Source organism: Pezoporus occidentalis, unplaced genomic scaffold (genome assembly GCF_034315485.1).
Source record: "Pezoporus occidentalis ecotype Australia unplaced genomic scaffold, CSIRO_AGI_Poc_V1 ctg28, whole genome shotgun sequence".
Lineage (NCBI taxonomy): Eukaryota > Metazoa > Chordata > Aves > Psittaciformes > Psittacidae > Pezoporus > Pezoporus occidentalis.
In genome coordinates this window covers 6931005-6957795 of record NW_026914718.1, presented here as the reverse complement: position 1 = coordinate 6957795, position 26791 = coordinate 6931005, and the positions used below count along the sequence as shown (strand labels likewise).

At 40.8% G+C, this 26791-nt stretch overlaps 1 protein-coding gene and 1 long non-coding RNA gene across 2 annotated transcripts; both read left to right on the top strand.

Annotated features, from left to right (window-relative positions):
* Nucleotides 1-846: 846 nt before the first annotated feature.
* Nucleotides 847-15135, top strand: LOC134167154 (uncharacterized). The gene is made up of 3 exons (XR_009966109.1): nt 847-966; nt 1431-1524; nt 15069-15135. It is a non-coding gene; the product is annotated as an uncharacterized LOC134167154 (long non-coding RNA).
* A 7436-nt stretch (nt 15136-22571) lies between these two features.
* On the top strand, nt 22572-26125 carry NEUROD6 (neuronal differentiation 6). Its single transcript, XM_062625480.1, has 2 exons — nt 22572-22727; nt 24160-26125. Exon 2 carries the CDS (start codon nt 24181-24183, stop codon nt 25192-25194), a length of 1014 nt encoding a protein of 337 aa, XP_062481464.1. The 5' UTR covers nt 22572-22727; nt 24160-24180; the 3' UTR covers nt 25195-26125.
* Nucleotides 26126-26791: the final 666 nt, after the last annotated feature.

Sequence of the window (26791 nt, the reverse complement as noted above, 5' to 3'; positions counted from 1 at the left end):
TCACAATTTCTGCACTGCGGCCTGAGTTTTCATTATCAGAGACAGTTGCACTAATATTAGCAATCCCCTGGAGCCTGCAGCTTCACTTTGATAACTACTTTTTCTAACTGAATGCTTTGCATTTCACCTGGGTGACTACCACATGAGTGTAATACCATCCAATAGGGTTTTCTGCTAGTATAAAGGTTTTCTTCCATCTTATAGCCTTTAGTCATAGTAGGATTTCCTCCTTCCTCTAGCCGGGAAGCTGTATTAATTTGCTGAGCTTTCCAGCTCTGGGCTGTGAAATGGGCAGCACCTTCATAGCTGGAGTCAGGGGAAAACATCATCAGGTATGTTGAAGTCACTCAGCTCTCTGAGGAAATGGTCTGGCTCCTCTCCAGTCACCTGTAGTAGCCTCCCCAGGGACAGCGTGGCATGCAAACCATAAGACACCCAGCCTCCAAAATCTTCAAGAGTCTTCCAGCAAAATTTCTTCCCTGCTTTCTGGGATTACTTTGTGGTAACGCGGTGACCATTGGCCTGGCTTTCCTTGAAGAGGCCTGAAAAGAATTCAGTTGTCTTCACTCACCATCAGACAGCTTTTCCTCTGTGTCAGAGGAGACCAGCTGCTGCCTCATTTTTCTAGGTCCAACATGCACGCCCAAAGGTCCCCTGCAGCTACAGCCCTGCCATGTGGAGCAAGCCCAGGATTTTGTGTGTTAGCACGGGGCTGTCGGTACACAAATGATGAACTGGGAGGATGCGTCTCCAAACCGTATTTTGGATAGTGCTATATGAAGGTGTCTGCTAGGAATATTATTTCTGGCTCCGACCATGGCTTCTTTGGACTCAGTCTGCTATACTTTCTACAATTTGCTTCATTTTCTCTCCAGAGCAGAAGGAACTTACTGGTGTACAGACCCTCTTGACATAATCCCTTCTTTCAAAGGACCGATTACATTGTCACTTTCTGTTTCTCTCCTGGTAAGTGCTGCTGCAGCACACACATCCGCTCCTTTAATTCTTCCTCCCCTTTTGCAACATGCTGCCTGACACAACAGCAGTCAAGAAAAATCTCCTAAAGGAATTCTTCTGGGCTTGTACTGTGCTTTCAAGGAGCACCCTCACAGCTTAAAAGTGCTGCAATGAAGTCCTGGTCATGCAGATGCTCAAGGTTTGTCAGGAATGTCCTCCAGGAACCTGTGATCTCTTTCAGTAATAAAAGCACACTTATATGTGTGCTGACTAAGCTCCTGGTATTAGGGCACAACAGCAATAATCCAATTTTTTTTCCATCTGAACATCATTTTGCTGTGTTGACGTCTGACTCTTGACCCTTTCACTGGAGTTTTTTCTTGCGCTAGTGCTTTTCCAACTGCTGCTTGTTAAGCACTTCCTTGTGGTGGGATTTCCCTTGTTTTCATAAAGTATTTTGTTTCTTTCCCAAGACAACACCATTCTTCATGTTCCAGATCGCTGCCCCATCCCAGCTGTTATGGAAGGCCTGTGACTTCTGATGATCTTGGTACCCATTATTAATTGGTAAGTAGTTACCCAACACAAGGCTTCCAGTTTCTTAGCTGAGGTTGTTTTACGGCATTCACTTCATTCATGGTGCCTGAATCCTTCATTTGCTATGCAGTGATTTACATTCTGCTATGATCCAGGTTTAGTTTATGCTCCTGAATTTTGGCTGAGTGGCAGTATTCCCTCTTGTCTCGGTCGCATACCTCTAAGTTGTCATGTATGTTTTCACCTCCTGTCAACATTCATGCATCGTGCACCCTTTTCCCAGGAAATCTCTTGTGCTGATAACAGGCCAGCAGGTGTTTCCTACCAAATGTTGTGGCTGCTCATCTCTTCTTTCAGTCTCACCTGCCTCACGCAGCTCAGAATATGCTGCAGAGTCCCAATAAATAATAGCCTATAACACAGGGAGCCTACACCCTCCCTGAGAAATTGAGTTGCTTTTTTGAAGTGATCTGTAGGTATCTGAAAGGTCATTTTCTTTCTCATTGTACCCATTTTAGAGGTCTGGATACTTTAAATCATACTTTTGTGTCAGGCATTGGGGTTCCTTTACGTCTTTGCACCTCACTTGTGGAATTGGTTGCTGAAATACCTGAGCTGTTGGTACTAGAACCTTGGAGGACTACTTATTTTTGCGGTTTCCAGGATTTAGCCTATGTTTCCAGGCAAAAAAAACCTTAAACTGTTACAAAAATCCCATTTTAATTGCCTCTGCTATGAAATGGATTGCACAGGTAGCAAGGAAAACCATTCTCTGTTTTGGGACTGATTTACCAGCATGTTAACCACATAGAAAGAGACAGGCTGACCTTTCCCTTTGCAGCTATATTCAATCTGTATTCCTCCAACACTTGGGGTGGAAGACCTCTGTATTTCTTTAGACCTACTGATGCAGGCAATGTTAGAGTCCAAATGGAAGCTGGCTTTTGCCCATCTTCTGTCTCATGAATACAGATTGGTTTTTCCCCAGTTATCAGTTTTGAATGTCACAGGTTTTCCTTTGGCCCTATGCAGCTAATGAGACCTAGGAAGCTAGCTGCATTGTGATCCTTCTCTTTGTACTGTACGGTAGCCAAGAAGAGTGCTGTGTCACTGCTGCTGCTTGAGTCTCTTTGGGGGTGCTCTCCAACTGCCAGCACCGTACACCCTGTACTTTTCTGTTTGCTTATGCGTCATGCTCCTACAAAACGGTTTACTTTGTGGTTGGAATCAAACAGCCTTATCAAAATGCAACTCTTCAATAAAGCTGAAATGAAACATTTGGACCTCATGAAAACAGAATATTTTGCTATTTTGCAAGGGGGGGGGTTAGGAAGGTGAACAGCTTCTCAGTTGTTGAGTCAGCATTTGGGGGCAGTGAGGGACGAAAGGACCTCCCTAAATGGCCAGAGCATTATTTCCTTTTAGTGCTGTTTTGACAGAATTAGAGACAATGTCAGAACACAAAGCTGCAAATATGGGAAGATGGTATTTCCATCTCAATCCAAAAGCAAATTCACAGCTGTTTGTAAATTAAAGCAAAGAGCAGCTCAGTGACTTGGGAGCTCACAGACATGTAGAGCTGTGCATCTGTCTGCACTTCAGGCTGACAGGGCATCAAGAAATCCTAACTCACCATGAGCTGTGTGCCTGTGGTGCTGAGCCCCAATAACACACCTTTCTAACAACCAGCATGTTCAACATCAGGGTGAACACCCATATAACATAGTGACATGGATCACAGGACAGGGCCGTCTCATAGACATACATGTATCTGTGTCCAAAATCATTCTCACCTGCCTATAGGGCTAGATTTTTAAAGATTTTTATCTGCTAAAGGGTGCAGATAAAGAACTTTGTGGGAATGAAGCACTGAAAACAGCAGTGGGAGCCAATTTGCCTCTATAGGTCCTGAACATGTTTGGAGATTCTTTCAGGTACTGTTGTTTACCCATATCAGTTCCTTCTTCATCAAATGTTTATTCACATATTCTTTCTTACTAGTACTGGATTTCATAATTGAAACAAATAGCATTTAAGAAATAATATTAATGCAAAATAATATTTGCTCATCTTGTATGTATTTTCAAATACCGATGAAATTTATTAATATTTTGTAGTAAATACAGAATTAAAATTTACTGATTGGTATGAGAGGAAAAAAATTAATTTTGGTTGTAATCATCACAAAGACATTGTAATAAATTATTGTATCGAATTATTGTACCTGGGTGTATGTGCATAAAGGAAAGATAGGGGTTGCCTCATTTCATTGGGACAACTATGTTTTGAATCACCTTGCATACATCTAGTGTGCCAGGGGCATCTTGGGAGCTAATCAACACCTGTAAATCTCACAAAAAATACTGGATTCAAGTTTATAAGACAATCTTGTTAACTTCGGCCCAGTTTACCCTTAGATTTTACAAACTGATGAAGGTACACCAGAGGAGACAGAGTTTATACCTGCAAAGTGTACATTAACTTAACTCCTTCCTTGGACAGAATAGAAATATACTTTATGGAAAGTACGATTGCATCTATTCTATGTCTCTAAATCTTTAAGTTCCATAGCAAAAACAAAGAGGTCAGAAAAGGAGGAGGAGCAAAGTGACTTGCTGTGTTACAGCAGAGGAGCTAGAGGAAGCTACTCTAAGTCTAAACCACCACCATGCTCTAAATGCACAGAGATGGCAAGTAACAGGCAATACCTATTTCAGTCTTCCAGAACACCCACACAACTGTCAAAGTGGCATCAAGGGCTAAAATCCGATCAAAGATTTTGAACAAGGACCCAGTGAGCTTTCAAAGGACTGTTTTAGGGCCACCCTCTGCTCAACCCCTCTCCCAGTCACAGAACTTTGAAGAGAAGATGATCCAACTCACTGGGAGAAGACTGCAGATTTCCTCCAGCTGTAGTGGAGAGCAATGCAAAGTAGCCCAGAGAGGTACCAGAGCTTCCTCCGCTGACCCCCATGAAAACCAGCCTTGCTCTGGCACCCTGAGAGGAGCGTTAGCAATCAGCTTACAGGTACTCTGACATCCAGATATATTACCCAATGGACAGAGATGTCTTTTTCAATGTTCTTTTAAGCCTCACTAAAACTTGTAGCAATGGATGTCCATGTATACCAAGTTCAGGTATGCAGAGCAAAAGGACTGTTTAGCTGTATGCAGAAAGGCACACCCACAAGGGTGCCCAAGGAGGAAAAGACGACAGCACGGCAACCTGGAAAACTAATCACTTATCTCAGGTTTTTATGGGCTCTGCTGAGTTTGACCTCTCACTGTTAGCAATTGGTTAGACGATGTAACTAGGAAGAGGGGAAATGTCCCTGTCCCATCTATCACATGGCAAGGAGGCTCCTTACAGCTCCCCTTCAGCACCTAAATCAGAATATCTGCAGCAGTTACCCTCCCTTAAAGATTTGGCTGTTCAGAAGCATCAGTGGGTTTCATGGTTGCAGAGGCTCATTGCAGGAAGTAAATTAATGGGGAAAACAGCTGAAAAGGTGCTTATAAAAAAATAAAATAAAAAAAATAAAAAAATAGTAGTCTTAATATCTTAGACAACATATTTGCACTCCATTCTTGTAACAAAAGACATGATGAGATTGCGCGCGCGCACACGCTCATGCTTATTCTATGCTTTTTCGCCTCATCTGGCAGCCGCTTTCCGGTCCAGCAGACACTAACATCTAATGAGTCAAACTTCCCATTTTCAGACTAATCAGTCGGCTGCACTAATTGCAAATGCAAATATGCAAATTTATATTAATTAATTACTCTGCTAATTAGTTCTGCGGTCTTTTTGGGGTAATAAATCATTGTGCAGTGGAAGGGAAACACGTCCTGTCCCATTTCACTCCACATAAAAATTTAATGTACTCATTGAAGAAAATATATAAAAAAAAACCCTGATTCTGATAGCTCTGCTTCTACTGATGAGTCCCCTACAGAAAGGTATGATTGTAAGAAGGCTTTCACATCTCCAGCAAATGCCATCACTAAGGTGCCTGTTAGCAATTTAATTATCACATTATGAGCTCCAGGAAAAGCCAGTTTGCTGTGCTGCAGGCTGTGACTCTGAGCTCCGTAGTTCACACATTTTGCAGCAAATGCTGTTTATACATACATGAAAGATAATCTGGAGGAAAGCATTCAGTTTGCTCTACCTGAACAGACTGCTAAAGCTTGCGCTCAAATACTAGGAAGCTGGGTCTGCTAGAACCGTCGGAACTATATACGCTTCAGACCTGAAGCCTCACTAGACCCCAGTAGAGAGGGTTGCCAAAAAAAATGAATAGTAGCTGAAGAAGAAACTGCTTGTAGAGCCCTCCTCTGGCCTTTAATTTTACTTTGCCTCTGATCCATTTTAACAGGGAATTTGAGGCTCCACAGCCAGCTTCACATCTCCCTTGTACCCCTCATCTCCCCAGCACACCCCAGGAACTGGGGGTTGCTCCACTGCACCCCCTACTGTTGGACTGCCCAGCCTCAGGGGAGCTGTGGTCTTCCTTCGCCATGCTGAAGTCTGAAAGGTGCAGTGAGGAGGGTGTCACGCTGGTGGAGGCTCAGATGCCAAAGCCCGACAAAGTGTGGATGTCACTCTATCTACATATTCCTCCTTGTCGAACAGAAGAACATCCCCATAGCATTACAAACCCAACAGCACCTGGCTGCAGAAAGAGGGCCACTCAATCCCCTCACCATATGGATCTACATGAAGTCACACAAATACTGGGGTGCACAGTGCACCATGGGCATCCTAGGAGCCAAAGGCTTTCCTAAGAGCCTCAGAAAGACATTAAGCAAAGTCCATCCTCTTATCTTACACAAGTTAAGCCTAACTAGAAATGCAGCACGTCCCACGGCTCTTGGAAGATTTCTTCAGCCTCCACTTGCTACTTTTCACTATTACATACCATCATTTCAAGAAATGTGAAACATTCACAGAGCATTTTCTGGAGAGTCTGAATGTGATCAAGTGAGTTAATCTGCCTCAGAGAGACAGTCTGAAAAACAGATAAAGATGTTATAAAAGTCAATAGAGCTCTTCTTGTATTTCTGAGATTCAGGCATCTCACATCTAAAGAGTCTACCAATATTAATAGAATAATTTTAAAAAGCATTAACAAATATTTTGCTTTATACTTGAAATGATTGGGTTTAAACTAAAACCATAAATGAGGTTTACAAGTAATTAAATTCCAAGAGCCTTTATCATGCTAGGTTTAGCCAGAACTTGAGCTGTATATTTTTCTCACAGTGTGGAATGATAGGATAGCTTCTTTCTCATTTGTTTTTCTTTCCTACCCACACACTAGAATAAAATAATATTGAACTGATAGTCTGAAGTCCTGTGACTTAGGTTCTGGGAAACAGAGGAAACTAAACCAACTTAAATTAAACAGAGAATTTAACAGCCAAAGATAAAATTAGTTTTTAGAAAGTTGTCATCTTTGCCTGAAATACTAACATACGCTAATGGCTATGCCATTTAACAGCACACAAATTAAAATACTAATCTAAAAGCAAACCACCTTTGTGATCTTTCTGGGTCTGCAGGATCCTAGAGTCACAAGGGATTCAAATTATTTGTTATAGAGCACAGTCCCCTCCGCCTACTGTGATTTTTGCCTGATATTTAAGAAACAGCTTTTTTTTTTTCTTAAAACCCTACAAGTTTTCAGAGATTAATGCATGCAGATTTTGACAAAACTCCACAAGTAACTCTTTAATAATGAAGAGGTATGAGGTGGTGATGGGACTTCGTTCTGGTTGTCTGTAGTGTTCATTAAAGAGTTACATTTAAATCTTAATTGTGCTGGGACATGAGATATAACTTAAGATATTTGACAAAGTCTCTAGGCCCTTTGATGGGTTAGCTTCAATTAGACAGCTTCAACAGCACATGCTTATTTTGCAAACTCCACTAGGCTTCCTCACGGCAGGCACTGGAAACAAAATTATCTCTTTTTTTGATTGTCTTCATAATATAGCTAAGAAAGTTTTGCAAACACTGATTTATGAAGAATATTGTCTTGATTCAGAATACTTAGAGTCACAAGAGTGATGCTAATAAAAATTCCATCATGATAGTCTGTGTTTATTCCCTTTCAGTTACTTCTGGCTGATATTTATTCTCCTGTCAGGGCTGTGAAATTAAGGCTTTTCTTAACATATAGGACAGCAAGACCCATTTGGCAATCAAGATGAAACCCAGATGAGTGTTAAGATTGACAGTGTTTTCACCCTTATAATTAGCTATTCACACAAATGGGGTTTTAGTTTGCACTTCTGCTTGGAACATGGCACTTCTTCATACAGAGAGCAGCATTCACATGTTAACATTTTCACTTTTGTTTCTTGTTGGCAAGTAAACCAGCGTACTTGCTATTGACTTCTGTTAGCTTTTTGCTATATATTATTTGCTACTTATTAGTGTCCTATTTAAAAAGAACTGAATGTGAGCAAAGCACAAACAAGAACTGCAGCGATGTCCCTTTCCTTTGCCCTGCACTGGAGGAGGATGTCACCTAACTATTGTCACTCTGCTGCTGCCAGGTAAATGCTTTCCACACACATAGTGCTGGGGCATCTCTTCTTTTAAGGGTTAACGACCCCCCTCCCTTGCTAAGGGAAAGACGGGTGGCCCCAGAGCAACAGAACACGTACCACGCCGAGCTAATTTGCAGCCTTGTCCTCAGTTGTGCACTGACTCAGTGATGTCTGGAGGAAGGGCGCACAAGTAGAAAACCTTATGGCAGTACAGCAGCCGTTGCCAGAAATTTATCAAGGATCGTGATGGGTTCTGAACAAGGTCCTGTTCATTCTAAATTGAGAAATAAAAGGCTCAGTGGTGGAAAAGAAAGCAAAAGGACGGCGAAAACGTTGCTGTTTCCCTAAATGTGAGATGCGACGGATTTGCTCGTACATATTAAGAGTTTTAAACTGAAAAAAGACAAAATAAAGCATCCTAAATGGACTTGTCTCAATATGTACTTAGGCTAGAGAGCTCACTGCAAAAAGAAGTGGATTTCAGAAATGTATGTTTGCAAAAAGGAATTGATATGCATATCAGAGTTACCATAATTAATTATAATAACGTTTTTGGGTCATGCTTCAGAGCTCACAGAATTCAGCAACTGTTAGAGAACGGGCTGAGACTTAACAAGGGTAATCTCTTTTTAACCTTCATGTACACACTTTAGGGGTCTCTATTCAGCAATGGCTATTGCCAGAAAACAAATACAAGATGAGACCGATCTTAGATCTAAACAAATAGGAACAATTCCTGTGTTTTCAGCTGTGGACTATATTCCTACATGGCCCTTTCTCTTATGGGAATGATTGGCTTTTGGCAGTTGATTTAGTCTCTTTCCTAATTTTCTCTAAGGCTAGAATAAAAAGCGGATGAAAAAAGAAACAAGGAAAACTTGATCACTTGAGCAAAAGAGGTGACATAATACACAAGGTCTTTTGCACCAAACAAATTAATTAATATTGCTCATCTCTTTAGAAACAATTGCATCTACAACGGACAAGAGGACAACTATCTGGCTAGATTAAAATGAAGATTACATATAAAATCACTGAGGGAATAAAAAAGGAGGACAGACTAATGGTGGGGAAAGGCACAGAGGAGCCCTAAAGGCAAACAACAGAATGAATAAGTATGGTAACTGCAAACCACCTAAGCAAAAAATAAAAATAACAATTGGGGAAATAGCAGTAAAACGGGAAAACCATTTGTCTAGACCAAAGCTCCACAACCGCAGCTCATTGCCTCCAGGCACTCCAAGCACAAGAATGCCTTCTCACCCAAGTGGTAAGATATCCAGAGAAGCAAACTGACACTGCTGTTCGTATCTCTTTTAGGAGCAGAGCAACGCCACTCTCTCTGCTCCCACATCGATGTAGCACCACCACCATAGCTCAGAGAGGACAGCTGCATGAGGAACAGGATTTGAGGTCAGGCCAGGTGGATACAGCAATGTATAGCAGCAGTGGGAGCCCTGTGCTTGGATGCTGCAATTGTAGCTGCCCAGAAAGGCAGTGACAACAAGCATCTCCAACACCAATCAAGGTGTGAAGCAGGTCAGTGCTTCAGGGACAGGGACTTCCACTGGTGCCCATCAGGAAAACGGAACTGGAGATAAAAAGGTCTGGCTTATTCTCTTGTATTTCAAAGTCCTTCACTCATCTTTATTGGGGGCATACTTCACTGTACTACACTGAGGCAGAAACACAAAGCCTGCTATATGACAGGTTAAAATGAAGTTGTGGCTGCAAGACACCTTGAAATAGTTAAAGATAATCCAAAATTGGAATATTCTTCCAGTGAGTTATCCCAAAATGTCAGTATTTTATATCCCAGCCATGAAGAAATGTTGCAGTATTTACTTAATATAGTTCTCAACAGCATTTTCTTCCTGCTCTGGTTGCAATTCATGATACAGAAGGATGGTCGTTCAGAGGCAGGGTTTCAGTATGCCCTGGAAAACATATTATGCTCACAGAACAAAAGCCACGAAGGAGAACTGGGGCCCACACCACAGCTTCCATGACCCAGTGTGTCTTCTAAGACAGGACACATTGTCATTTAACTGACTAGAGAAATACACATTTTGGGACAGCCCAAGGAACATGTTATTCCTGTTGGGATTTATTGACTCCACAGAGGAATGGTTTTGGCTTTCTGAGTAGACAGTCAACAGACTTCACTAATGGTGAAACATGCCTAAGAAAATTCTGATTTGTGAAGGCAGCTCTATCACAAGAAACTTTTTCTGTCAAAGGATTTCCAAGCATCTCTAGTCTTGACCCCTGCGAAGCCTTACAGTGGAATTCAATTCATCTAACATCAGCCACGAAAAAAACATTGTCTTGAGCAGGTTGTCTAACACACACACAGAGTCGGTGGAAAGTAACAGAAGTTGATTCACTGCATAGAGTTTAGACATCCCAGGAGAAGATGGTGCCTGCTCTTTCCATTCTCTAAAAGCAAGTTTGGACAGTTGGCTTTCACTGAGCAGCAAGCTGGGGGTACGCGAGTCATTGCATGGCATCACACGTACATGCAGGGCTGTTATTCACCCCCCATCTAATGTGGTGCTGAGTGAAATCTAACTGGGACTGAGCTCAGTGAAAAAAGCCCACCTTTACTGCCATCCTCAGTGTCACCCTCATTGCATATTTCTGCCTCAACAAAAGTGAAATGATTCTTTAGACTCTAAGTGGGAAAGACCTGCAGGTATAGCATGAAATAAGTGGCTGAGAGAAAATGTTTCAGCAGCCTAAGACGCCAGGAATCTCTTTTCATTCCCTAATCAGAAAAACTCTCACTGAAAATGAAACTGATGGATTTGGAGTGGGATCTGATGAGATTTAAAAAGTCCTAGTGGTCTCACATTGCATACAGCATTTAGGCAGCTCAAAACTGAAGCCTTGAAATGAGTGTACTAGTACTTATAAGAAGACCCATAGTCAATAAAAATCCCTAAAAGAAAATAAATCAATTATGTTTTGGGGAGAATTCTTGTGTGTTTAACAAAGGTTTGAGTTGGGAGAAAAGATTTTTTTTTGTTTTTTGTTAACTAATTACTAATTTTTATTTATCATTTGAATTACCCTCTAATGTAAAGAGCAGAGAGCAAAATGGCTTTGTATGTAGTTCTATGACATTCACTATCTAACTTAGAGAAAGATTTAACCTACATGCTGGTTTTCAGTTAAACAATTTTTTCATCATTTAATTTTACTGTATCCTAATTAGTTTGGTTTTTTTTAAGTGTTCTACTTATCCAGAATCAAATCTTAGCTTTGAGCAGTAATAGGATTGGAAATATGAAGGTTAAGTTTGTAGCCAATTCTTAAATCCGTTTTCCTCTATAAAGCATGTAAATTCACACTGTTTTTTCTGCAAGAGCGCAGAGAGACATATGTGTCATTCAACTATAGCTCTACAATAAACAGAAGTTAAATGAAGCATTAGTGTACAAGATGATATTTGACCAAGGCAAAGAATTCTTGACCACACACAAGTAGCAATTTAAACATCCGACTTCCTTGAAAATGAATAATTCACTTTCCCTGGAAGAGCAGAGGCAGCCCAGTCAGATCTGGGTGGATTTTATCAGACTGTGAACTAGCTGTGCTGTATGTAGAGAAATAATTGAGCTAGATCAAGCTGGAGAGGAACAGAAAAATGCTCATGCTGTGCTACAAGACCAACAGTGTCACTGACCGTTCTTTCCTGCTCTGCCCTAAGTCTATCCTCTTCTAGTTCACATCACTATTGCCGCAGATACATAATAACCAGCACCAGCACTCTAGCCTCAATCTATCACCAGTAAGAGATTTCAAAAGGCAATTGGCCCAGCTGGAGAAAACATCAAAGTGGAAAATATATTTGTGCCAAGGAAAAGTTATGCTTGTACCTGGGACTTGGACACATAAGGCTCTTGTGCACTTCTCTAGCCACCTGAGTACCCATTTTTCCTAATCGCTTGCAGATATAAATTGGGCTCTGTGCGCATGGTATCAGCATACATGGAATTCACAGCAGTATTCACAGCATCCACCTCTGGGAACTTGTCCCTTATGGTTTCATTCAGGAACAGATGTTTTAAGAACGTAGTCTGAATAGAAGTTTCATTATTTTCCTTTGAGGTTGAAAAATAAAATTGTTTTGCTCCATAAACTTCTCACCACTTTAAAGTTAGAACTAGGTCAATGGGAAGGGACTGTGTGCGAGTGGGTTAGATACAGAGACCAAAAGTTGCTGAGCTCTCACTGGTTCCCACTGTATATTTGACTCACCACAGGAACTTGAGATAGCTCCTCTGTCTATGAAGCACTGATATGAACTCACTGAACCAGCAGGTGCTGAAGCTTAATTTCACTATCTACAGTACTGTGAGATCTTTATTTGCTGTGCGCTGTAAGAAGTGCAAAGTAACTTCCACAGTACCAAAAGTAACAGCAAGTAAAGTGAATTTATCTTGCACGTTTCCAATAGGAAGTCTTTGGTGCTTTGAGTATCTTTTCCAGCCGCCAATGGGATTTTGTCATTTTAATAGCAGCACACAAAAAAAACCCTCAAGTTTTTATTCCGCAGTGCTACTTTTGTGCACAAATAGTTATTAACTTTGCATCAACATCTCCATGGATTAAACAGTCCCTAAGTACACATTGACAGCACGGATCATTATGGTTATGGACCCTTAACATTTCAAATGGGAGGGGAGGGAGGTTGTGTGCGTGTGTATTCATCTCCTTGCTCCCTCTCTTTCACAAACTATAAGGTTTAATAGCGATTAACACTAGACCACAGCACTTCTAAATTAACGATAGCCCTGCCAATTCTAATTGGTATTCTAATTAGTCTGACAATTCTACTAATTAAGAACATTAAACTTTTTAACAAAGGCTATCTTTTTTGTGTTGTGTTTGGCAAAATGGAATCGAGGGTATAAGGGAACCTGAACTGCTACTTCAGAGAATTGCTGATGATTAAATTACAAGGAACAAGAAACCAAAAAGACTTGGGGAGCAGCAGAAACATTTATCTATGGCAGTTAAATAACAGGAATAGGCTATCTGAATTATAGGAGATAACAAATGACAGAGAAAGAGATTAATAAAATGAAAATTGCAAATCCAGAATACACGGCTGAAAGAGGTTTGCCTTTCAGAAATCCTGATTTAGCTAGAAATGCCTTTGTCTGGAGAAAGCTCACATTACGAAACTTGCTTTTCTTCAGATATGAAACAAAAGCACGGGGGGGGGGGGGGGGGGGGGGAATTTCCACAATGCCAAATTTTCAGTACCTGTTTGTTTCACATCAAACAAAATGTCTCATTTTAGGAAAAAAAAAAAAGTTCCTTTTTTTTATTTTATATTATATATATATGTGATTTTGAAAAGAAGTATCCTTTTGAATCCCTTTGAAATGAATTAAAGACCTTACTTTCTCAAGTGTTTTATCCTCAAAGTGAAATTTCAGTATATTGCACTTAATACATACAGTTTTACGCCGAAAAGTAATACACAATCTCCTGAAAGAAAACATATTCTAGTTTCTGCCACTTCATGTCACAAGGTCAAACCGCAAACACCTTGTTCATAATCCCTATTTCTGATTCCACAGGAGTCAGAGCATTTGCACAGACTCTTTGCAAAAAAACTCACTGATGTCAGTTAGTGCCACAAAAAGCAAATGAACAACAGACTGAATGGAAAGCAATGGAAAGCAATATTTACTCCAAACCCCACCAACCTGCACCTTGTAGATTTTACTCTTCCAACACCCAGCCTTCAAGGCATTGTGCAGGAGCTCTGCATCTCTCAGGATTTGCTCCCATGCTGTAACACTGGGTGTATTTACTCCATCACTTCCCCAAATCACTATTGCACTGCCTGTATTCACACTGTTCAAGGGCTTAGAGGTACAGGGAGAGACAGCTATTCCAGTCACCATCTGCTGGTGACAGCAAATGTTCTCCACATGGCTGTCTTCAAAATTCATAGCAAAGTACCCTTTTGAGATAAATTTTACCTAGATGGCTTTTTACATAGTGAGATGCCTTACAGGTCCAAATGAAGAAGGCAGAAGCCAGCAGTCCTCTCTAGGCAGAAAGTGTGCTTCAAATTTCAACCCAAGCCACACATAAAACTCCAGGGCACACGAATGAGGCCTTAACTATATTATAGTATGCTCTTCAGAATGCATATCTCTGAATACTTTGTAAAGTGCGTATTTTTTCTCTCCTGGTCACACTGTTATTACTATAACAAATCAAACTACAATAGGCATCTCCCCAAAAATAGCAATTGAATTAAAGATGATCATGAAGAATCCAAAATAAGGCCAAATACATCCTAGCTGACACTATAAACAATGCCATGGGGGGAAAAAAGTAATGTAGAAAGATTCCTAACCTGTAAAACTCTATCCATATTCAGTACTGTTTCTGATGGCTACTGTTTTAGCATTTTGTGAACTGTGCCCTGTATGACCTTTTCCCAAGAGCTTAAAGGGTCAAGGCCACAGTAAGGCCATGAAAGCCAGGTAAAAAGTCAAACTCATACAGCAACTAGCACCACAGAATGAAACACAAGCAGGATTTGGGCTCAGGAAGCCATGCTTCCTTCTTAGGAAAGGGAATTTGGCCAGGAAAGAAGGCTTTTTGCCAAACTTCCAGGTGCATTCTGGCCATGGTTGCTTTAAACTACTTGGGAATTCAAACCAGTCCTCAGCCAGACCAAGGACTGAAATGAAAACTCTGGGCTGCCAAAAGATACTACTTGCTTTCCTTTGCACACTCTGTAAGGTGAAACTGCTGTGCAGAGCAGTTACCTCCAAAAACAACACTGTGTGCTTGAGGCTGTGGCATGAAGCACTGATTTTCATGATGCCTGGTGGCTGAGGAAGCTGGCAAGCTGTAGAGCTTACACAACTCCTTAGAGATTACACAGACATAAGAGATGGAAAGAGACAGAGATTACTGAAACTACTGTTTACTCCGGCTTATACTTGAACACATGATAACCTCACCTCTCTTTATAGCAGACCATAAACTCATGTTGATTTGGGGAAATTTCACTGACTGCTGTTTGACAATGCTGCTTCTGAGAGGATGTCCACAAATCTTACCAAAAATATCTATTCAGGTATAAGAAAAACCCTCACTTGAGCTCTACTTCTTTCAGTTGTGTATTTGAATAGAGGGGAATTATTGCTCTATTAATCTTCTCTTTATTCTTGTCCTGGGAAAATTATGAGGATTGCAGTGGGAATTTAAGGAATTTACAGTTTACAACATCAGTGTGTCTGCTTGCCCAGGAAATTTGGTGACAAATGTTCTGAAACAGGTTTTTATAAAGATAAGGAAAAAAAACTAGATCTGCAGCTAGAAGTAATGGAGTTGTTCATGCATCACTGAAAAAAATGTTCTTTAAACATCAATTTCCCAAAATGATTTTGGAAAAAGATCATTACAGCCCAATCTGAATTCAGCACCATTTTACAGCTGAGCTGAATTTGGCTGTGCCTTTCACTTTCTCAGAAGCTGGGGGATCGAATCCAGAAAACAGATTTATAAAATCCTGTTCTATTTGTGGTCAAATTCTGCCACCAAATCTCTCGAACTGTCAGGGGAAAACCGATCTTTAAGGGTAAAACACCTTAAATGACCCAGCTCCTACTCCCGGCAGTGAAAAACTTTCTCTGTGTTGAGGTAAAATGTGACAGTCAAGATCCTCCAAAGTGTATTGCTGTCCATCTTCCACTGCCTTCAAATCAGTGAAGATACATATAGTTTTGTGTAAGAGGAAAAAGCAGAAAGACCAGAGGATCCAGTGACTGTACATTTCATATAATCTTCTTCAGAGAATAATTTCTGTAGTGCTTATCATATAGCCATTGGGCTCTTCATTACTCCTGACATTTGCATTAAGTGCCTCCCTTTTCCTCTTGGAAAGTAACATTTTCCTACTTCATAGAAGTGGTATAAAGAAAAACATTGAATTCTGGCTTTGGTTTACTTCTTTTTATCTTGGGTTTGTTTTTTTGTTTTTGTTTTTTTTTATTAGTTAGTTTTTAACCCAAAGTTACTTTTTTCTTCAATAAGAAAAGATCTCTGGTAAGGTTTTAAGTACACACCATCACATTTCAGATGCTGGCTGGCAATTACAGGTTCTAGGAGGAGTCAAAAGCGTAACACAGATTTGGGAAGGTAAGGGAAGCTATAGTTCGTTAACAGCTTGGGATGCCTGGCTGCACAGCTTTTCTGCTTTTTGAATGGAAAATTTACTTACCTTCCTCAGACCAGTATCTCAGGAAAAGCTCTGTCCAAGGAAGGTTATAAATTCAGATAATAGAAGGCAAACCAAAAGGAGCAGATATTCCCATTACAGCAAGCCTGAGTCATCCTGCCCCATACTTCATATTATTCCATAGAAACAAGCCCTTCAGCCGAGCTGTGCTGTTCAGAAACTACCTGCCTATTTGCACATAAATAGAGGTTTCATAGCTGTAGCTCTGGCATTCCCTACCTTCAGCTACTCAACTTCTCAACATTGATAATCTCCTTGCAAAATTAGTTTAAAGGAATTGTTATTTCTAAGGTCTCCCCCCCCCCCCCCAAGATGTTCAGGCATTATTTCAACATGCTGCTAAAGTTTGCCTGAGGAGTGCACAAAAGAGAAAGGAAATGGTGATTCTTAGTTAAGAGCTTACAGCTCACCTAAACCTGGATAAAATTTCATAGGGGTAAAGAAAAGTCATTCCCTTAGCCTGAGGGCTTTCTCCCTGCTGAGTTTCAAAGGTCTGCTGCAACTAATGGAAATGTCAGTTTCTCATGAAGATTGCAAGAATCTTTTATGAAGCTCCCCTTACAAAACATCTTATAATTTCCTGGGGGGTAATTGTCCACCAGAAGTTGAAATCACTCCATCAAGTTAGCGTTAACTTTCTGTTTCCTTCTGCTTTGCATTTAACTTAGAGCAAGTCTTAAGCAAACTGTTCATCTCTGTATGCGCCTTCTGTAAGAGCATTCTGCTCCTCTAATTGGCTTGGTGTCAGTGCCACACATTCAGAGGTCCCACTGCTTCCCAGAGGGTCATTGCCCCAGCACCACCTCACCACACAAGGCTCAGCACACTGTTGCTTCCCATGCAACAGATAATTTCACAGGGAGAAGACTGCAGGAAAGGAGAAAATGTATCAGGAACACCCAGATGGGTGATCTAGGGAGAGCATTCCATCAGGTGCCTCTTGCTGTGGGAGAGTTGTACTGGGGAGAGGAATCCAAATCATAAACCTCAGGGATTTTGTAAGGAAGAATGGCCACACTTTACAGAAGAGAAAGCATGCATCACAGCCATGGGGTCTGCTTATAAGGGGAAGCAGCATAGGTCTCTTCCGGGGTCATGCACACCCACACTAACTCCTCTAGAGAGGACTGGCTGCAAGGTCCATCCCCAAAACCATGATTTGATGGGGACAGAGACATTCTCAAAATGGAAACACGGGGGAAGCATGCCTGTGAATCACTGTAGCCACCAGCAGACTACAGAGAGGAAAAAAGCAGCATCACTAACTAGCTGTTTGACAGAGATTGCCATTAGAGAGTAGACATTGATTAGCAGCATCAGCGTGTGTGCTACAGCTAAGAGTCCCTGCTGCAGCCTCTAAAGGCTAACTTACTGATCTCAGAGCATCCTTAAGGTAAGGTAACAGAGAGTGTGACAACCCCAGTCACCAAGTATGAATAAAATAAGAAAGTTTCTCAGATGTACCATAGGGTTGCTTCACACCACAAAGCAATAGGAATGATCTTAACCCCCTGCAGTTTCAAGAAGTGACACAGCTTCATGACTGGTCTGTCTAGAGCATTTTTCCCCATGGAAAGAAGTACCTTAAATCCCATATTGCTGCATGGCGCATATGACCACTTAAGCTGGTAATAAAACTTTCAGCCTATACTGTGCCATTACTTTTATAGGTGAAATACATTTTATTAATCTTTAAAAATATGTATTTTCAATTTTAAGATTATTTGGTCCCACCCTTTCTCAACTCATTTATATTAAGTGTAAGCCAGGAATAGCTCAAAACTAAGACGGTTATGCCAAATGTATGTTATATCTAAATCAGACCCATTCTGGTCATGTCTTCTAGAAATCTTAGAGGAATTTCTGGTCACAAACTCATTTTTGCTTAACCATCAGCAATTAGTATTAGAGACCATTTTCAGATTCTAAATTCATGTTTTACTGAAGCGACTCCCATTAAAATAGAGTAACTAACCCCTCTGCAGCTCTTCCGTATTTGTCCCTAACAGCCTATTCAAAACATAAAACTAAGGATGTCTGATTAGAGCAAAAAGTACGTCCTCATTACAGGGAGCTGAGAGCAGAGCACATTTATAATAATTTGCAGCATTAGCAGATGGGTTAAAAAAAAAACCCAACAATTTTCAGACTGAACTCTTGAGCTAATCTAGGTTATTCCTCTGAAGCCAGGGGTCCTTATTAATGTCATCTTTAATATCTCCTGGGAGAAGGACGTATATCCTTGAACACCATTTTAGCACTGGTGGGAGAGGGCTTAGTCAACTTGATGGGAACATCAAGTTCCCCTCACAAAGCAGTTCATAGTCTCAGGCAGCATACTAGGGACACAGAGAGGCAGAACGGGGCTGGGTCATCGCTGGACAGGGATACACATCACCTCAGTTCATAGTGCGCTATCTGCACACAGGACAGGCACCCAGCATATGGCACATTGGTCTTGGTTCCTCCCTCAGCAGCTCCTTCCGTAGGGATACAGTCCTGCCTTCACCAGAGGGTCCCAGTTCTGCTCAGTCTTAAACTCACTGGGGCTGACAGACCAGAGCCCTGCACAAGACACCATCCTCTTTCGTTCTACTTTTGTAAAAGAAAAAGAAAAATGAAAGTGAAAAAAAAACCACCAAACCCAAACAAACTAAAACCAAACCCCAAAACCACACAAATAAAAAAATTCCAAAAAGGTCTTCCCATCTCCCCCTGAGCTCCAAACTCAACAGGATCCTGGAGCCAGAAGCCATTGTTTTTCATACTGTTACCTATGTATTTGCTCTGGCTTAGACACTAAACACTGCAGCCTGACCAGACGTAAGCAGGTTTGGAGAGGGCATTTCTGGTCCTCCTGTGGTGTTTAGGCTGTGTATGTAGGTGCTGTGGAAGGCAAACTCATGCCAGCTCATGGGTGAAGAAGAGGGAGTTTGGCATTGTGGGATTGTCACCATGGCTTTACACACACAAGGAACAAAGTTTTTGGGATGTTTAGTGCCTATGTTAGAAAGATAAAGAAATAAAGAAGAGAAAAAGATTTAGCTAACCCCCGTTCTGAACAGTACCCCACTGACCACAAGGTCCCATTGCTGTCAGTGGGTGACCCAGACCACCACACACCAAACTGGTCCTGAGCAAACTTCATTAGAGTTTCTTAATTCTAATGATTCTTATTCTAATTCCAATGTTTCAGCAAAACTGGGAGATAGGAGCCAGTTGGGAGAGGATGATGAAGAAACTTAAAGTAAAAAAAAAAACAACACACAGTAGAGACATTCCCTGGGTATCCGATGAGCGTGCACTGAAGTTACTGGAAGGGCTCCCATTGATTGCAGTGCAGTTTGGGTCAGTCTCCCTGATGCACTGTGGAGGCTCTGCAGTCCTTTGAACTTGATATTATTTCAGTGAATGTATTAATGTTTGGCTCTGTTAAATGTATTATGATAATACTGCATTGGAAATAGAGTCACTTATAATTCAAAACTATACAGCCTGGGCACAGGAAAAAAAATCGTGGTATGTGCTCAGTAACATATTTGTTGCTGTGCAGCCATTCTATAGAGTGCATTTAACTGTGTTTTGTGTATTATTCTTAACATGCATTCACAGTAGACAGCAAAGCAGCAGTTATGGGGTATGCTGTGAATGCATATTAACAGCAGTACACATTTGCATATCATGGATCCATAATACAAAATGCGTAGTAAAATCCTTATGAAAAGTTATTATGCATGCACAGTAGAAGCTTTTTAAACCTTGATATCTCAGCTATTTTGTTTCTCCACTATTTATTTGAAAATATTAAAAAGGTCAAATGATGGATTAAGAATCTGCAAAAATGTAATGTTACTACTACAGAGGGAAACCTTCAACACAAACTAATTCATTTATTTGGTTTTTAGTAGCAGTATAAAAGCCGTTCAAAAAGGCATTTTACAGTAATATTTGAAGAGTTTTAACAAACCCCACCTACTTCAGCAATAAAAAAAGGATGGAGGAAATATTTTTATTAAAGTGTAGTTTGGAGGCTGGGGGGATATAACTGGAAATTTTGATGGTCCTTCCCTTAATACAAGGCCACTACAATGTCAACCTTTCCTTCAATTTCTCGCAGTATTTTTAGTATGCATTGAACCAGGGTTTGGTTCCTCAGGACTTTGCATATTTAGATGATTGTGCATTGTATAATACTCTGAATATGCAAAATCCTTGAAAAGGTTGACAACCCTTAGGACCTTCCACAATATAAATCTTAATACATAAATTCTTATTGAGAATAATGGGATTCTACCCTCTCCTCTGTTACAGAGATTGTGATATCTGGGATAAAATGAAACTAATGTTACAAATAATACAGCTCTTGCTCCTTTTGAATAGTTGCCACTGAAGTTTTAGCATCCTTATCACTTCAGATATATTTTCCTTGAAAAATAAAAATAAAATTAAAAAAGGAAGGAAAAAATAAAACAAAAAGGCCTGAGCTCCATAAAGAATGAATGACCCGATATGTCTCACTTCTGTAAAGAAGAGAAAAATACAAAGTTTGGTTCAAAGGCTTTTTTTTTCCTTCTTTTTTTTCAATGAAAGGCTCTAAAATCATTGAGCATATACATGTAGATCTGCACAACATGCTCTCCCCACACACACACGTTGTTCTGATGCTGCCTCATTTTTTGTTCCTCTCTCTAATAAAAAAAAGAAAACACCCAAACAGATTTAAATGAAACTTTGTGACAACAAAATAATTGGATCGGGGCTGAAAACATTAACGCCAAGCTTGGGCCCAATGAGAATTAAAGCAGATGAGTTATAAACCCTTCAAAACCAGGATTTATAATGGAAACGCTGACACAGACCCATAACAATAGCAGCTCTGCCAGGGATTATTTTAATACTAAAAGCATACTCGGTCACTCACTTTTTAAAAGCAGAGATTACTCGGTCACTAAAAAGCAGTGATACGCGATAATAATGAAAGCAAACTTTAAAATGAAATAAATTTGTTTTTAAGATGATATGCCATCCCCCCTGTAACTCTCCTGATATCGCTTATATGTGACACACCACTCCTTAAATAAAAACAACCCACAAACCCCAAACACACCAAGGTGGAGTTTGCCATAAGCTCCATGGCAAGGCTGAGCCGAGAGGCTTTGTCAGCTTCATTTAACAGTTTCTTGCCTGTAGAAAGAGACAAAAGGGTTAAGGGAAGAAGAGCAGGGAGTACAGGAGAGGCAGCTGACGGGGAGAAACAAGGGCACGAAGAAAGAAGCAGCAAGGGAGGCAAATGGAAGAGCAGGGTGAGATTTTTAGGAGGAAGAGCTTATTTCCAAAGGAAATAAGTCAGTTTTCAAAGGGGTTTCAGTGGAACGCTTGCAAAAAGGCCAGGCAGGCAGAGACTATCTGGCAGCAGCACAAACCCTCCGAGCACCCCAACTTAGACCCGAGTGTGTCACCCCACCAGACGCAGGTGTGCCTTGGTCATACGCATCACACTGGGCAGGATGGGGACCAGCGAGCCCCGACACATGCTTCCAAATAAAGCATCAGTTTGTTACGCTTTCACCTTGTATGTCCAGTTTCTCACAAACGCCTTCTTTCAGGAATGTCTAAACCTCACCGAGGGATGCGAGGGGAGGGTTTCTTCCAGCTGGCAGGAGGTTTGCTCCCATTACCCTGCACTCTGGGGCAACGCGCCACACTCAAAGAAACCCCACACCCCAAAAATCTCTCCCAGCAGCTTCACACAGAAACTACTTTTGTGACTGTGTTATGTGTTACAGCACCAGCATTACTGCCCCGTTACTGCCTTCCCTTCCTTGCCCCTCTGTGTGTTTTTTTCCAGGGTACCAGGTGCACCAGAGGGACTCTGAGAGATACAAGCCATCACTTTCCCTATAAACAATACTGTATTAACAACCACAGGGCAGCCGTACCTGTAGTCAGGGATAGCACCAAATGTTGGCACGTCTATCCATGCAGCTAGACTGCTAAAAAGAAGCAGCTCCAGTGGAAATGCACCTACTGTATGTGAAATGCTGGTGCAGATTTTTTTTTCCCTTCCCCCCCCCCCCTTTTTTTTTTTCTATCAGTCTAACCTTCTGTGTTGATACATGAATGCTGGTACCCACTTAGAGGGATGCCAGATGATCAGTGCAGAATGAAGGTCCCAGGAGAAAGGCTCACGTGGTTTTCTCTGCCCCGTGACGTCACTAGCAGATGGCATGGGTACCAGCTCTGGCAGTTGGCATCAATGTCACTTTTTAGAGATCAATGAGATAGTGCAGATATACACAGATCTAGACTCCAGGAGACGATGCGACATTCAGACTGAAAAGATTTGGAAGGCAAAAAATGAAAACTGATTGTTGAATGAAATAAAAAGCTAAAGGTAATACAAATAAAGATATATTTCAGTTGGTGCTGGGTGTGCATGCAAGTGTTTAAAGATACAGTATCATTGTCTTGTATTTTATGTATGCTATTTACTGTCTAATAACTCCTCCTAACATTTTTATTCTTCTGATACAATTGCAGACTTTCCTTGGTGTTATGTAATATTGCAAGTGTGTAGACAATACTGAGAGAGTTAGTCTTTGACTGGGGTTTTTGTTTAGTTTTGTTCTATTAGGAAAAGTCCCTGCATTCGGTTTGCTTGTCTCTTTGAGGAACATGGGATCCCAGCTTTTGCTGCTCCCAAACTGCAAACAAAAGCAAAATAATGGGGGGAAAAGGAAATTATCTTTCCATTCCAGGCTGGATTCTGAGCACACGTGCAGGACTGCAGTCAGAATCCACAGACCGCTCCTGTCAGCTACGAGCTGGAGGGAGACGTCTGAGCCTCGCAGAACATAAACACTGCTATAGCGTGCAGGGAATTTTTCACCTCCCCCCCCACCGCAACTGATGGGGAGAAAAAAAAAATAAAGAGGAAAGAAAAGGAGGAAAAAACCTCAAATAAGTTTATTTTAACTAAACAGATAATATCAGTTAGAATTTTTTGCTGGGAAAAAAGGAAAAATAAAGGTAGGGGGATTTTATTTCCTAACTCTAATCTGGATACGGATAGGGTTAGATAATTCTGATTTTTTCATAATAGGAAAAAAGTAATATGCAATTTTCATACAACTCATTAGTTGAAAAAAATCATTTTTAACTGTTACTGAGTGATTTGGAGGGGAATGTTCCATTAATTTTGTTTTCTCACCCACTCTAACTTATTAGAGTTTAGTATCTCAATTCATAAGGGAAAAAATGGGGAGCGGGGGAGAAAACTTCAAAATATAAGTCCAAAAGTGATTTAAAAATATTTATCCATCAGTTAATAGAGATACGGCACTTTTCAATTGTCAGAGTGCTCTTGCTCGCCTCAGGTTTTCACCCAGGGGAATTTGGATTAATGAAATTTCTGTATTGTTTTATCATGTTTTGCATTTCTTTGAATTCCACCGTGGCAAAGGTTTGAAGGGCTTGTTTAAAAATAAGATAAATGACCAGAGAGCTAATTGTACGTTTTAAATATTGATTTACTCTATAGTTATCTGTGAGAAATGTGGGGTTTCTGTTGCAAAATCCTGACAGCTTCAAGTGATGTTAAAATTCTATGCAGCTTTGTTTTTTTTTTTTTTAAATGAGCATTTTCAACTGGTGTTTATGAAAAAAAAATGTGTTATATTTGATATATTATGCATTTCTATATACACACAGACACTCATGTACACTGAGCGTGCATGCAGACGTACAAAACGTGCATGAGGATGTGTGTGTAAGTCGGCAAACTTTAAAAATGGAAATATTTAAATATTGTGCTGGCATTCTTTCAGGTAACTTAAGATTATAGAACCATGTTAACACTACCGTTTGATGAGTCTGTTGTAATGCCAGAATCCCAGATGTGTAGAAAGTTTCCCAGAGAAAGTGATGACCAAAAGCAAATGAAGAACCCAGAAAGCTTTTCAAAGCAAATCGTGCTCCGGGGAAAGAATATTAAAAGATCTCCTGGAGAAGACACAGAAAAAGAGGAGGAGGAGGAAGAGAGAGAAGAGGAGGATGAGAATGGCTTGCCTAGGCGAAGGGGCCTTCGGAAAAAAAAGACAAGCAAGATAAGGATGGAAAGGATCAAATTCAGGCGACAAGAAGCCAACGCGAGAGAGAGGAACCGGATGCACGGCCTTAACGACGCCCTGGACAATTTAAGGAAAGTGGTCCCTTGTTATTCTAAAACACAAAAACTGTCCAAAATAGAAACTTTAAGACTAGCCAAGAACTACATTTGGGCTCTTTCTGAGATCCTGCGAATTGGCAAGAGACCTGACCTGCTCACCTTCGTCCAAAACTTGTGCAAGGGTCTGTCCCAGCCAACGACAAACTTGGTGGCGGGATGCCTGCAGCTGAATGCCAGAAGTTTCCTGATGGGCCAGGCGGGCGAAGGCGCCCATCACACCCGCTCGCCCTACTCCACCTTCTACCCCCCCTACCACAGCCCCGAGCTTGGCACCCCCCCGGGGCATGGGACTCTCGACAACTCCAAGTCCATGAAACCTTACAATTACTGCAGCGCTTACGAGTCCTTCTATGAAAGCACTTCCCCTGAGTGCGCCAGCCCACAGTTTGAAGGTCCCTTAAGTCCTCCCCCAATTAACTATAATGGGATATTTTCCCTGAAGCAAGAAGAAAGCTTGGACTATGGCAAAAATTACAATTACGGCATGCATTACTGTGCAGTGCCACCCAGGGGTCCCCTTGGGCAGAGCTCTATGTTCAGGTTGCCTACAGAGAGCCACTTCCCTTACGACTTACATCTGCGCAGCCAGTCTCTCACCATGCAAGATGAATTAAATGCAGTTTTTCATAATTAATGAGGAAAATGAAAATAAACAGTGGTCATTCACCTCCCCATCTAATTAAGAGCAAGCAGATGCTTGGGCACTGCGTAATTGGCACAACTCTATTTAACGTGTTTACTAGTTCCTAAAGTGTGTTTCAACTATTGTGGGGATTTTCTATGTACTAATAAAACCTTTTCCCAATAATTATTTTTTCCTTTTGTGTTTTTGTTTTGTTTTTTTTTTTTTTTGTCTGTAAACACTGTGAGATTCTGTTCCCTCCCAGAGGTTATTTCACCTTATTCTTTCTTTCTTTTTATTTCCCTCTTTGCTTGATATGTTGAGCAGTGTGTCTGAAAAAAATATTGCTGAAATAAAAGAATACACACTGTGTAAAGTCAATGTCTATTTTGATTGTACAGTAATTATACAAATGCATGTTATTGAAATCAGATTAATTAAAATGATGTATTTATAATTGGTAGAAAATATATATTATGTATCTGAGGAGAGCTGGGTTAAACATATTCAGAACTTTAGAGAAATTATCTCAGAACTGAGATGGGCTTGCAATATGCAGAGGTGAGAGTGCAGCAATATTGAAAGCTATGCAAAAAAAAAAAAGCAAACAAAAAGCAAAACAGTTTTTTTTGGGTTGTTGTTTTTGGGTGAGCTAAGGAAAACCAGTGTTTGTCACTGACATTATTCAGCCTGACCTTTAGAGTGTTGCTGGCAGGGGCCACATGCTAATATTTTAGAAGATGTTGTCGAAATTTTGCCTCAGTTACTTTGACCATATATATATATATATATATATTCAGCACTTTTTTTTGTATTATTCTGACTTCAGATGTAAAGGTTTGTTATAACAATGTATAACTGTGGTTTCTCACTACGTACTTTAAATGCAATTAAACATAGATGTTTCCACTTTTAAAATACATCTATTAGCTGTGATACTGTATTTTGCCTGATACTTGTTATTTCACAGTATACAGCTGCCTTTGGTCTTTTCTACACAAGCTGTCTTTTCTGCACCCCTGTAGTGCCTGAGCCTGGGGATGGAAATCATGAATTATCAGGGTGAACCTCGCGCTATTTTCAGAAGGATGTATTAGCAATGCAGCATAAGCAGACCCAAAAATATCACAGAAACATCTGTGTGCTAAGTGAAACACAGGTTAGAGGAAGAAGGTAACTTTATCTCTCAACAAAAAGCCAAATTTCACACAGGAAAGGGCCCTGAGCGGACATTCAGGCCACTGGCTGCCCCTCTAGCTCTGGCTTGCAGAGGGGTGTAAGAACTCAGGAAGCCTAAAATCTGCACTGGGAAGGGCTCCCTGAACTGCTCAAAGTTAGTCGTAGATAATAAACAGCACCAGTAAACTACAGATGCATCCGCAACCTGCATCAGTTCAGCACCTACGGGGGTTTGCACGGCCCCTTGCACCTTAACAGGGCTGAGCTCAGCTGAGCCTCGGATGTTTTCTAACCACTCACAGCTATTTCTCAATAAGCTACATGAGCGACAACAGGAATGACCAATTGAGCTAAAAGCCAAGAGCTTTTAAACCTGTGAGTGAGCAAGACCTCCTGATTTTGAGGGATAAATAGCAGCTACCTGACAGGC

Bases quoted from the DNA above. Each gene is read 5' to 3' on its own strand.
- NEUROD6 (XM_062625480.1), top strand. From the start codon at position 24,181: ATGTTAACACTACCGTTTGATGAGTCTGTTGTAATGCCAGAATCCCAG.